This window comes from Oncorhynchus gorbuscha, linkage group LG16, assembly GCF_021184085.1.
Source record: "Oncorhynchus gorbuscha isolate QuinsamMale2020 ecotype Even-year linkage group LG16, OgorEven_v1.0, whole genome shotgun sequence".
In the NCBI taxonomy this organism is placed as follows: Eukaryota; Metazoa; Chordata; class Actinopteri; order Salmoniformes; family Salmonidae; genus Oncorhynchus; species Oncorhynchus gorbuscha.
In genome coordinates, this window is record NC_060188.1 from 48876699 (window position 1) to 48890176 (window position 13478).

Below are 13478 nucleotides of genomic sequence, written 5' to 3' on the forward strand. Positions count from 1 at the left end.
GCCCCCCCAATCCTCCCTTCCCCAAAACACATTTAAATATTGGACTATAATTGTCCCTTTCTGTACTATACTTGTGCTTAAAATGTTTATTCTACTGAGCCATTTACTTTATGTTCCTATTCGTATCTTGTATTATTTCTTATTGTTGTTGCATTGTCACGAAGGAACCTACAAGTTTCGTTGGACGGTGAATATCATTTGTATCCCGTACATACGACTAATACAACTTGAAACTTGATTTTGTTGCACACTATTTACTTGCGGGAAGTTCGCAGCAACAAATTAATTTTTGTGTCGGGACCATGGTCCTAGTCATTGTGTCATCAAAAATATATAAACAACATGCTAATTAAATTGTCTGAGCAATGATTTTGTGCTAATTTAGCATAGGTACAGTAGTTTAGTGAACTTCGCTTGCGTGAAGAGTAACCTTGCCCGAGACCTAAAGACTTGCTCTAGCTTCTGAAATAAATGCCTAAGCTTTAGGTCAGTGGGAGTGCATAAGAAACCAGGGTTTAAATCATATTTGGTCGCAAACTCTGCTGCTTGTTTTTCTGTCTCACAGTCTATAGTGGCGTTCTTCAACAAGCAGTCGGGGAAGACTCGAGAGGAGGCCAAGCTATCATTCCTCAAAGTCATCTTCAAGTGGCCTACATTTGGCTCGGCCTTCTTTGAAGTCAAGGTAAAGATGTATGTAGGAATGCTGTATAGATTTCTGTATGAATTCAGGTTATTGTGCAGAACCGGGGCAGAATGATCTTTGTTTGTGGGGTTATTCTTTAGTGCATTAGAGTTACCGTGTGCATTTGAGTGCTGTTTGGTACTTTAGGAGGTTTTTGTTCCAATGTTCAACTAACTTTTCTTGATCAATGGTCAGAAAACTCAACTCTATCTCAGGTCACGGACTATTGCTATTGACCTGCTCAGAGAGTTGCTGTGAATTCCTTGCTACTTTCTTTTGATGTATTGTTGTTTTCTTTATGTATTATCTTTGTCTGTCTATACTGTACATTTACCTATTGTCTGCCTCAATCACAGTATTTATTTATATGATTACTAAAAAATAGTTCACAAACTCAAGTTTGATTTATAAGATACCACTTAACAGATGTTCTCCTATTCAACAGCAAACCACTGATCCAAACTTTCCAGAGACCCTCTTGATAGCAATAAACAAACATGGTGTCAGCCTGATCGACCCCAAGTCAAAGGTGTGTGTGTGTGTGTGTGTGCGTGTGCGTGTGTGTGTCATGGAAGTTGTGTATGTGTGTGTGCTAAACATGTATTTCTCCAAATCCCACCTGAATAGGACATCTTAACGACTCACACGTTCACTAAGATCTCTAACTGGAGTAGTGGAAACACCTACTTCCACATCACCATCGGCAACATGGTCCAAGGCACCAAGCTGCTGTGTGAGACCTCACTGGTGAGCTACTGGACATTTCAAAACTCACGATATGACATGACATGAGATGTCAATGGCTCTCAGGCAGTGTTGGTATACAGTATTTAGGGCTAGCCTATTGTAGATTCCTCACCCTCTACACAAACAGTGCCTTCGGAAAGTATTCAGACCCCTTGACTTTGTCCACAGTTTATGTTACAGCCTTATTCTAAAATGTATAACATTATTTTTTACCCTCATCAATCTACACACAATAACCCATATTGACAATGCAAAAAAATAAATAAATAAAAACAGAAATACCTTATTTAGTAGCCCTTTGCTATGAGACTTGAAATTGAGCTCAGGTACATCCTGTTTCCATTGATCATCCTTGAGATGTTTCTGCAACTTGTCCACCTGTGGTAAATTCAATTGATTGGACATGATTTGGAAAGGCACACACCTGTCTATATCTGTTTGCCCCATAAGTTGCACACGCATCGGCTTTGTTGCTAAACAACCAACACGTCTATTAACAAAAATCTTCTCAAGATGCTGAAGTGAAAAATAGGGTTTCACCTAGACTGTAGGTGTCATGTGGCCAAAAATCATAGTAATTGTCTTAGCCTGAAATTGGCCTGTATGCAGATAGAAAAGCATTTTTATGGGCTCTGAGGTTCTGTAGCTTTGTGGAACTTGAAATAATGAATGCATAGAACACCTGGGTTTAAATGCTGAGTGTTTGATAAGGCCAGCTTGGAGTGACAGTTGACCAGGTTTTCACTTTTGAGACTATTCTGTTGGCTCCATTGCGCCAGTCAAGCTCAATCAAGTGCCTGCAATAGTATTTTACAGATACACCTATTTGAACACAGGTCTGATTCATAGGCAACCATGAAATATGGAAAAACATGAATGTACCTTTGACCTTGTTTGTCTGTGTGACCACAGGGCTACAAGATGGACGACCTCCTGACCTCTTACATCAGCCAGATGCTGACCACCATGACCAAACAGCGCGGTTCCCGTGGAAACATCAAGTGAGCTGTAAAGTGATTGATCCCGCTGTTGACCGTAGTAGGCTTCTCAGATCTATTACACGTGTCTCATTAAAACAGAGAGGGATACATGCAGCCTTTCCGCCATAACATGTCAACATCAATGAGATGCACACACACACATACACACATCAATTCACCTGACTGATTTTCTCCCAAATATCGTGGATGAAAGAGAGTGGGAAGTGCAAAACCTTGGGAATCTCTGGTCTATGAGTCTGTTCTACTGATACTGGTCATCTCAGGACTAAAGGCACAATGTTGCTACATCGTCTGAATGCAATGTCTGAGACATTGAATGAATATAATGCATCTCCACGCACTTGTGTTAAAGAAATGTACATGGATCGTTGGTTAAGGGGATAGAGGCAAGACAGCGGCGTTGTGACTAGAATTCTCTTTTTGTCTTGTCAGTGGGAAGTGTGACGATTGATGTTTTGGCCATGACAATGTTTTGACTGATTGTCCGATGTTGTTTTATATCTTGGGTCCTGTCTTAATTAACTATCACCAAATTGCCTTTACTTAACCTATACTCAAATGCACAACCAACAATTAAATTACAACTTGTTACATGGCAACTAATCAGGAGCTTTGTTTATAAAATGTCTAAGTCCATACTATATATACTATAATCGCTATTCTATTTTGGTTTAGAGTTTTGGTTTAGAGTTTAATTCAACATTTTCCCTTATTGTAATAGGCAGGCTAAATAGTTTCTTTCAATATCTATTCATACCTACAGCAATCACTGTTATTAGTACACTTCATATACTGAAGTACATTTGATGAGTACAGTCAGATTGACCTCTGGACATTAGCTGTCTCTAGGACTTTGCATACAGTGTGTATACCACATCACTGTAAAAACCTTATTTAATCATGTGACTATTTAAGCATGTGATATTTCTAACGAGCACAGATTTAGCTGTTTGCTTACTTAATTAGTGAAGCAAATTTTTATTCTGTAAATAAATTCTGTATCATATGACTCTGCTTTTTATAATTGTGGAGCAGTCAATGATTTTTAAGTATTGAAGGTGGACTCCGGTAAATGACAAAATACAGTATCATATACATACAGATATCAACAACAGATTGCCAGTTTTGGCATATTAAAGTTATGTTAGTGTTGATGTCTGTAAGCAGGATGCCCCCCCACCACAGGCATCGCACACACTCCCGCGTCATAAGCCATGACATTTTTTTTTTGAATAATACTGAACAAAAATATTAACGCAACATGCAACGATTTCAAAGCTTTTCCTGAGTTACAGTTCATACAGAATTAGGAAATCCGTCAATTGAAATGAATTATTAGTCCCTAATCAATGGATGTCACATGACTGGGCAGGGGTGCATCCATGGGTGGGCCTAGGAGGGCATAGGCCCACCCATTTGGCAGCCAGGCCCACCCACTGGGGAGCCAGGCCCAGCCAATCAGAATTAGTTTTTTCCCACAAAAGGGCTTTAATTACAGACAGAAATACGCTTTTTGTGTGGTTAATATCTGGGATCTTTTTATTTCAGAAACATGGGACCAACACACTACAAGTTGCATTTGTATTTTTGTTCAGTGTAGCTTCAAAATTGCAAAATTCTTTCTCAGCCTCATGGCAAAATGTGTAGAATATCAGGAAATTAGCTCAGGGATTGCTGACAGTCGGGACTATCCTTGCCCAGCAGGGAAACTTATTTTTTTAAATATTTGAAACCAATTGAATTTGTTGCATTATTTGAGCCAAAAAGATTTGTTTTATAATTTTGGAAATACTTTCAATACAACGACTCTATGTCCTTGAACGCAGCAAAGGATCCTCATTTCAAAACTCCCCAAAAAGTTTTACAATTCTAAAAACAGGCAATAATGGATATTAACTGATGCAAGAAACTACATAAGAAAATGTAATAGCCCTCTGTAACTTTAAAGAGTATTTCTCTCAAAACTGTGATTACCAGAAGATGTGACCAGAAGATGTGTCCGGAGATTTGGTGAACTCCGTCAGATTTCCTAAATGATTCAGGAATGAGCAGGGTCAACTACACCATAAGGTCCCCTTATTCATGTCCCCGTATTCATGTCCTCATTACATGTAGTGCAAAAAAGACACGGTCTTGTTGCACTACATGGTCTGCAAAGTTATGTTTTTGGGGAGGATTTTCAAATGAATTCTTTTCCATATTTTACAAATATTTGGATTGAACTTTTGTTTTTAGAGGCAGAAATATGTCTGTTTTGAGTATCTGTTGTCAACACCAACTCCAGTCTTTCAAGATTCCTCTATATCAACGACAGCAACATTTTCTCTCAGCCTCATGGCAAAATAGCTTGAGATTAGCTATACAATTGCTAATTTATCTCTCTGCCCCATGGCAAAAATCCTAAAACATTCATTTTGGGTGCTGGTCGGACCTTGCGGGTGAAAATGTGCTAAGTCACTGGTCACCCCACTATGTATAGTGAAACATATTGCTTAGTCTACCTTTAAAAGTAATCTTAGACCTAGATTCAATCAGATCAAGTCTTAATCAGCGATAGCAGACTACCGCATAGCAGAGATTTTAGCGGTGTTGGAGGTGGAACTGCATTGGAGCCATCAAATCGGTGAGCAACTGCTCTTGCGACCTTTGTCACGGAGTCATACCCACCCCACTCGGAGTCATACCCACCCCACTCGCATTAGAAGTTCAGAACGAGAAAGTGAAAGTGTATGCTATATAGAAATTATTACGCTCAAATGTAAAAATCATTCAAAGAAAATTAGTATTTCTATCATCCTAATGGAGGTGTAGATTACATCTCATATCCCAGCGTTAGACCTTGTAAACAGGGCTACGTGAGATTTCTGTTCATGCGACTCCATGCAGCCAATGGCAATGTCCACTTTAGGTATAATGCCACGAGCGGCTTGTGGATTTGACAGTTCTTATGCAGTTCCACCGGCAAAACAACTGCTCTGCAGATGTGGGCTAAAGGAGATCTGATTGAATAGAGCCCACATTTACTTTGTTGTGTGCCGTTCTGTATAGTGGATATTCAATTAGCTCAAACTGTTCTTGTTTTGTAAATGTTGGTCCATGTAACCAAATATGTTGGTATCAAAAGAAATTACAAATATTTCCTTTAATGTCTAATGTTCAGCACCCCAAAAGATTAATGAGCCTATTTCAGTATTATGCCATTTGATAAGAAAACAATTAAACCAACTTAAACGAAACAAAATGTTCAGTTCATTTTTGATCATGTTAACGCAAGAAGTCGCTTTCTCCCCTCTCAATAACGACATTGTTTAAAATGACTTCATAGTGAAATAGCCATTGTATTTAGTATGAGCCTATCACTGCCAACTGAGTGTTTTCCTCTCAGCTTCATTTGACATTTGTTGCAGGTCTTCTAACTCTGGATTAGCAGGGCCTCTTTATTTTCTTACATGAGAATTGTTAGGCACTTTGCAAATCTCACACTATGGAACACAAAAATGTCTATCACAGAATGGGAAATGAACAGAATGACGACAAACTAAAAATACAAATTGGCATGTTTGAAAATGGTCTTTTAATATGATATGTCATCCTGTTACAATCGGAAGAGTAACTAAAACAACATACAGCTCTTAAATGTCTAAATCAGAAGTAGAACGAAGACGATCTTACAACCAAGAGACACTACAGGTGTCGTACGTAGATGACAAATCAGAATTGTACTGTATCTATACTGTGATTCTTTGGCAGAACATACTTTTCTTTTGTAGGTATTCCTAAGGCTTTGTACGGTGGCTTTTAGAAGCTACCTTGCCCTTTCGGACCACCGTAGCTTTATGAGGAGTTAGTCATCAATATGTCGTCAGTCAAAGGAATCTTAACAGGTTCAATAGTAATTATTAGAAAAAACATTCTCTCAGCTACCAGAGCTGAAGTTGGCATTATTCACATTGAGTTGGTTCAGTAAAGCTGAGGCAGAATCAAGTGAAGGGAGATGTAAGAGTTCTGCTGTAATCTGGCCAAAAGGACTAAACATTGTATAACATTTGGTTTTTTAATCCTTGCCAGAAGGATTTTCATTTGTGTTGAAAAGACTAAACAAATTTGTTAAAAACATTGAACTCAATATGGACCATGGAAATACACAGTCTAATTGTTCTCAGTAGGTCACTGTTCTGTTGTTGCAGTGATTATACAGTATGTTGCAAGGTTCTCTGGGTGTCACCTCATTACGCCGCCTAATGCTCTAAAAGTGCTTATAAACGTAGACTACAATCAAACACAGTAATTTATCTCCAGAAATAAACAGAATCATCGTGTCATATTCAAACCTGGGTTCTAATAGTATTCATTTGTCTTTGCAATACTTTGCCCATTTGATTGGAGTGCCAGATTCCAGATGGGCGGAGTTTGCACTTTTGTAACTACTTCATTAGTTCCCTAAATGCCAGGAAAGCTCAATCAAGCACAGCATAAGTATTCGAAAGAAAACAAACATGTACTAATTGAACTCCAGTCTGTCATATACACACACACCTTATCGACCACTACTCTCTCACAGTAAGGAAATGGTAAAGTGTTTGTAATTGACGCAACTCGACACTGCAGTGGCTGCTGAAATGGAAAGGAACCCATGGAGGGCAAAATAAATTGAGAATATCTACAGCGGAAGGTTTCTTTTTTTTCTGATATTAATGCAGTGAGTAATCCATTTCCATGGGCCTGGTTCAATAGTGTAGTCATCTCTTCCCAGAATCACAGGGTGTCTGTAGTGTGAAGAGTTGGTTATGGTCCTTGAGGCTGTGTGGGCTTTAAATGAATTACGGATTCATTTCTATGCAATGAAATCCTTTCTGCAAGTGACACAACATCAGCGCCACTTATAGCTCAGATAGGCCTCACATCATTGAACTATTTCTCATTCTCACTAAAAGTTACAGGGGTTGATAGGTTGAACTCCGGGTTACCATGTTGGGTCCTGGTGAGATGCCAGGTTGGGCCCAGGGGTGTTGTGAGGGGGAGGAATGGTTTGTTTGAACTGGGCCTCACAGAGGAGATTGGTTCTCAGTGCTCAAATGGTCGCCAGGTGAGGCTCAGTGGCTAGAGGGCTTCCAGCAGGCTCTCCCAGGATGTTGACACTGGAGACGGACCACACATCACTCATCTCTGTCAGGGGGATGAGGTTAGCGGGTTAGGGGTTGTCAATGGTCATTATCATTCATATGTAATAATGATTAAGTAATACATGTAATACATTGTCTTTTTCATTTCAACCCATCTCTGTTCTAAGCCTATATAGCAGGGTTCCCCAACTGGCGCCCGCGGGCGGACACTCATCTCTGTTCTAAGCCTATATAACAGGGTTCCCCCAACTGGCGCCCGCAGGCGGACACTCATCTCTGTTCTAAGCCTATATAGCAGGGCTCCCCAAATGGCGGCCCGCAGGCGGAATTTGGCCCACGAGTGATTTTTATTTGTCCCCCCCCCCCAAGTTTTCTGAGCAAAAATAATAATAGTAATTGATTTATTTTTATTGATGGACATAAGACTGTAAAATCACCAGCAAATCAACACCAAGTGATTTGAATTCCCACGCATAATAGAGAGATATAAGCTATGTGATCAAATACAAATGTAAGCCAGGTTTAAAAGTATTGTGTTATTGTATATGTTTGCAAATTGACCGCAAGAAGTCCGGTCTACAAATGATTTGTAATTATGTTCCGGCCCCCTGACCATCCGCTCAAGACAAAAATCAGCCAGCGGCTGAATATAATTAATGTTCCCTGCTATATAGGGTTAGTGCGTGTGTGTGTGTGTGTGTGTGTGTACATGTATCTCATATGTCACCAAAGCTAGCCATGGAGCAAAGACTGGGTATCACCTACTGACAACCTCTAACTCACCTGTCCTGAACTTGCTGTAGGTGCCGTGTTCTAGTGTGGGTTTGCTGCCCGAATAGAAAGCCAAGCCTCGTTCTCGCCACCTGTCACCAACACAGTTACATTCATCACTATAAGCAGTGACACGACAGGAAGGAACACTACAGGAAGTGACATCACCGTTATATCCAAAACAGACCTACCTTCATCCGAAGCTTAAATTTCAATCACATAACCAATCTACGTTTTTTTATTTAGGCATATTAAAAAGGCACCTTATGACAACCCTTGCTCTCTGTATTCTGGTGGGCTCACTCACCAGTGGAAGATGAAGATAATGAGGATGAGGATGAAGGACACCACATCGGTAAGGACCCACATCAGATTGTACTCATCTGGAGTCTGAGAGAGAAAGACAGACAACCATTGTCTCTAGGTGTATTACTTTCACCAATCCAAATAATTTTAGATCTGTGATACTTCAAGGAAGGTAGGATATAGGCTGCATTTGGGCCCTTTATCCCAATAATCAGTCTTTTCTCTCAAAGTGTTCACTTCCCTTCATGGATATGGAAGGAAATGACCAGTATAAAATACCAGTATGATGGAAACTCCCTCTAGCTCATACCTACACCAAAATAGTAGAGCCACGGAGAGTAGAGCCACGGCTGGCTGATCACATCACACCTACACCAAAATACAATGTTTTTACATTTGTGGAGAGTAGTGAACAAGTGCACACTTCTTGTGAAAAGATAGATTATTGGGATGCAGATAGATTATTGGGATGCAGAAGTATTTGTCCCAGGTTGTTTTTCTCACCATGAGGAAAAGGGGTCTGGTGAGTTTGTAGAGGAGCTGTGGGGAATTGGTGGTGACAGACTGAGCCCCGGAGCACCAGGCCAGAGAGTAGAGCCACGGCTGGCTGATCACATACAGGTTGGTGCTGATGTTAGCCGCCGCATACTCACTGGGGGAGGCACCACACACAGCCAGATAATGAACAAACGCATAGCCAGTTAACGCACAGACATACACACACAAACACACCTGATCATCTCTGTAGACATGGAGCTGTAGTGCAGGTTGAGTTGGACGATGTGGTTCTGCTGCAGCTCCTCCACTGGACTCCAGGACCCAGAGGTCTGCTGGAGGTCAGGGTCCATCTTCTGGACCAGGCTCCGCAGGTCTGGGGGCAGCCACAGCACCTGACACACACATTCACACAGACTAGAGGTCTTTACGGATCCACCTGTACCCGAATACCTGAGACCCGATCCGATCGGATCTAGAATTAGAAAACATTTCACGGGTCTGGGTCAAATCTCCTGTGATTGTCACAGGTCTCAAGTAGGTGTCATGTTAACTGACTATCCCGGAAGGACCCATTTAGATCAGAACGCGACTGCTGCAGTAGAGAGAGAGAGAGAGAAATTGTATAATTTATGCAACTGCTCTTTTCACGAGAGTGCCGCTTGTAGCTTGTTGTTGGCCAATCATAAGTCATCAAAGAGGCAATAGGCTACAGTCATAGAGCCTCCGTGTGGGGCAAAAGTTATATAAAAGTCTATACGGAATGATTCTAGTTGTCCTTGGGTTTGTTTGGACCGGGTCTCTATATTGTCAACATTTATTTATGCATATTGGGTCCAGATGGGAAAGCCCCAGGTCCATTTCGGAACGGGTCCAAAAGTTGAACCGTGAAGGCCCCTAACACAGACACAAAGTGAATAAGTTTCCCCTAGGTGCAGATCTAGGATCAGCTTCCCATCCCCCAATCCTAACCTTAACCCCATTAGTGAAAATGCTAAACTGACCCAAGATCAGCACCGAGGGGCAACTTCACCCTACTTCTCTTTATAACATCGTCCCACAGTGCCCTCACCTGGTGTGAGTGGATGGAGGACTCGTTGTGGATGACCTCGAGGGTGTGTGTGATCCAGGTGTCCCTGTAGGGGTGGCCCCGAGGGGGGCGGTAGAGGTCAAAGATCACCTGTTTGCCCCACTGGGCTGCCAGTTCCAGGAAGTCCCTGAGGGTGCACACAGACTGGTTCTGTGCCTGCGCCCGGTCCTCGGCGCCCAGAGACCAGGCCGTGCCGAAAGGGTCGCGCTGCAGAACCACCAGGGGGAGAGAGACAGTCAGTATACGGAATGCTTTGGCATCATGGCAAATCATATTTCATGGCACAATGCAGGAGACAATGTAATATCACATTGTATTCCATAAAGTCGTTGGTTGTCCAATTGGAGTTGAGCAATCAATAACCTCCCGCCCCCATCAATAGTACTTTGGTGTAGTGACAAAATGTCTACCTTAACTATCCATCATCTTATTATATTGTCGTAACTACTTCCATTGGTATCCCATCATGCCATGTCCATGAAGCGAAATGATCATGATCTTTATTAAAAAGCAGTTCAAGACCAGGCTTATTTTAGGTGACCCCGAGTCTTCCTGAGGTACTACCACAGCGGCGGTTGGTGACTCACATAGAGGAACCAGTCCCCGGCGTTGAGGGTCTCCAGCTCTCCCCAGGTGAACATGGCCGCAGGGGCATCCGTCCGGTTGGGGAACACCTTCTGCACGTTGGTAGTCCTCCTCAGGGTGCGGTCGTGCATCAGGAAGGGCACCCCGTCGTAGCTATGGCAACGAGAGGAGGACATGGCAGTTACTGAGTTGATGGTTATGGAGTTGACCATTGCAGAGTTGACAGTTACAGAGTTGACTGAAGTGCATCACGATAACTCCATCAAAGAGACCCAGGTACTTTATCAATCTATCTATAATTTATTCAGGTACGCCAGTCTCCTTCAATAAATGTTTAACTCCAATAAAAATGCCAGGAAAAACATTGGAAAGAACCTGATGGCAATGGCTTGTTGATGATATGAGCTGACCAGCTACAAGTATGTTGAGTTAACCTTGCACAGCTAGCTTGTTTCATAATACCCACGACTGATGAGATAGCATGTCCCAACATTAGTCTTCGGTACACAAGATGGACAGGGTGTGAGGAGGGTTGACAACCACCACTGACCTGATGGTGACGTCAGTCTCCAGACCTTCCCCACCAGCCTCCACTGCCTTCTCAAAGGACATGAGTGTGTTCTCTGGAGCAAGCTGAGATTTAATACACATAAACATGATTCTAACATAGTTATCCCAAACAGAGGTGCTACCAGCACAGATGATAAATAGCAGGCATAAACATCAGTTTAGCAAACTAGTGACCCGGTCACTTCCTGATATGGTCATAGCCACATTCAACATGGCCGCTTGTAAGCATGTTAGCCTTTGTAGTTTTAACGCTGATGCTAACTTGCCCTTACTGTCCATACTACTGTGTGTTATTATCTATAGCCTTAGGCCTACTAGCCCGTGGCCTGCTAGCCTAGCATGCTAGCTCTCCCGTACATGTTGTATACTATGCTAGTCACTAATATCATCCTGTTGTATACTGCCTATGCTATTCTAGCCCTCACTACAGTATGCTACCATTTCTGCTATGTAGCCTGTTTGCCTGCATTACTGCTTTGTAGCATGTTAACTTACGAACCCCTGTGTATTACTGTATATTTATTACCAGCCAATAATATTACCTTGCTAACGCTACTACAACCATTACTATTGTGTGTTAACCCATTGCTATGCCATTGCTGATTTGTATATATTGCGTCACTGCTATTACTATTGCATTGCCAATACTGCCATCCCTCTGTTGTAATATATACAGTGTTCGCTGTTCCTTCTGTCGTACAGAAAACCACTATACACTATCATTACAGCTAGTCTCCTCTTTTTGCTTGCTGTGTGACTGTCCGTTCGGTGTGGCATTAAAGTGTGAGTTGTATCCCTGTCTCCGGTTAGGCATTATCAGTCCTCTTACCAGGACTCAAGGCAGAGTTAATCTCAGCCTATGCCTCCCTCCAGTCCCTCGACTTCTTGGCACTGACGGAAACATGGATCACCACAGATAACACTGCTACTCCCACTGCTCTCTCTTCGTCCGCCCACGTGTTCTCGCACACCCCGAGAGCTTCTGGTCAGCGGGGTGGTGGCACCGGGATCCTCATCTCTCCCAAGTGGTCATTCTCTCTTTCTCCCCTTACCCATCTGTCTATCACCTCCTTTGAATTCCATGCTATCACAGTTACCAGCCCTTTCAAGCTTAACATCCTTATCATTTATCGCCCTCCAGGTTCCCTCGGAGAGTTCATCAATGAGCTTGATGCCTTGATAAGCTCCTTTCCTGAGGACGGCTCACCTCTCACAGTTCTGGGCGACTTTAACCTCCCCACGTCTACCTTTGACTCATTCCTCTCTGCCTCCTTCTTTCCACTCTCCTCTTTTGACCTCACCCTCTCACCTTCCCCCCCTACTCACATGGCAGGCAATACGCTCGACCTCATCTTTACTAGATGCTGTTCTTCCACTAACCTCATTGCAACTCCCCTCCAAGTCTCCGACCACTACCTTGTATCCTTTTCCCTCTCGCTCTCATCCAACACTTCCCACACTGCCCCTACACGGATGGTATCGCGCCGTCCCAACCTTCGCTCTCTCTCCCCCGCTACTCTCTCCTCTTCCATCCTATCATCTCTTCCCTCTGCTCAAACCTTCTCCAACCTATCTCCTGATTCTGCCTCCTCAACCCTCCTCTCCTCCCTTTCTGCATCCTTTGACTCTCTATGCCCCCTATCCTCCAGGCCGGCTCGGTCCTCCCCTCCCGCTCCGTGGCTCGACGACTCATTGCGAGCTCACAGAACAGGGCTCCGGGCAGCCGAGCGGAAATGGAGGAAAACTCGCCTCCCTGCGGACCTGGCATCCTTTCACTCCCTCCTCTCGACATTTTCCTCTTCCGTCTCTGCTGCTAAAGCCACTTTCTACCACTCTAAATTCCAAACATCTGCCTCTAACCCTAGGAAGCTCTTTGCCACCTTCTCCTCCCTCCTGAATCCTCCTCCACCCCCCTCCTCCCTCTCTGCAGATGACTTCGTCAACCATTTTGAAAAGAAGGTCGACGACATCCGATCCTCGTTTGCTAAGTCAAACGACACCGCTGGTTCTGCTCACACTGCCCTACCCTGTGCTCTGACCTCTTTCTCCCCTCTCTCTCCAGATGAAATCTCGCGTCTTGTGACGGCCGGCCGCCCAACTACCTGCCC

General features: G+C 43.0%; 1 protein-coding gene and 1 pseudogene across 8 annotated transcripts in view; one reads left to right on the forward strand and one right to left on the reverse strand.

Moving 5' to 3' along the window:
* The window catches only part of LOC124000480, a 92776-nt pseudogene extending 89337 nt beyond the window's left edge, over positions 1 to 3439 (forward strand).
* Positions 3440 to 5985: 2546 nt separating this feature from the next.
* The window catches only part of LOC124000162 (glycerophosphodiester phosphodiesterase domain-containing protein 5-like), a 52943-nt gene continuing 45450 nt past the window's right edge, over positions 5986 to 13478 (reverse strand). For 7 of the 8 annotated variants that reach the window (XM_046306346.1, XM_046306348.1, XM_046306345.1 and 4 more), the window contains 8 exons: positions 11351 to 11433; positions 10803 to 10953; positions 10198 to 10422; positions 9363 to 9520; positions 9135 to 9282; positions 8632 to 8714; positions 8337 to 8416; positions 5986 to 7596 (listed from right to left, as the gene is read on the reverse strand). In XM_046306346.1, coding sequence (XP_046162302.1) covers positions 7502 to 7596; positions 8337 to 8416; positions 8632 to 8714; positions 9135 to 9282; positions 9363 to 9520; positions 10198 to 10422; positions 10803 to 10953; positions 11351 to 11433 — 1023 coding nt within the window. In that variant the 3' untranslated portion in view covers positions 5986 to 7501. Of the gene's footprint in view, positions 7597 to 8336; positions 8417 to 8631; positions 8715 to 8944; positions 9000 to 9134; positions 9283 to 9362; positions 9521 to 10197; positions 10423 to 10802; positions 10954 to 11350; positions 11434 to 13478 lie in introns of those variants that run through there. The other variant, XR_006832550.1, reaches the window with a different exon arrangement.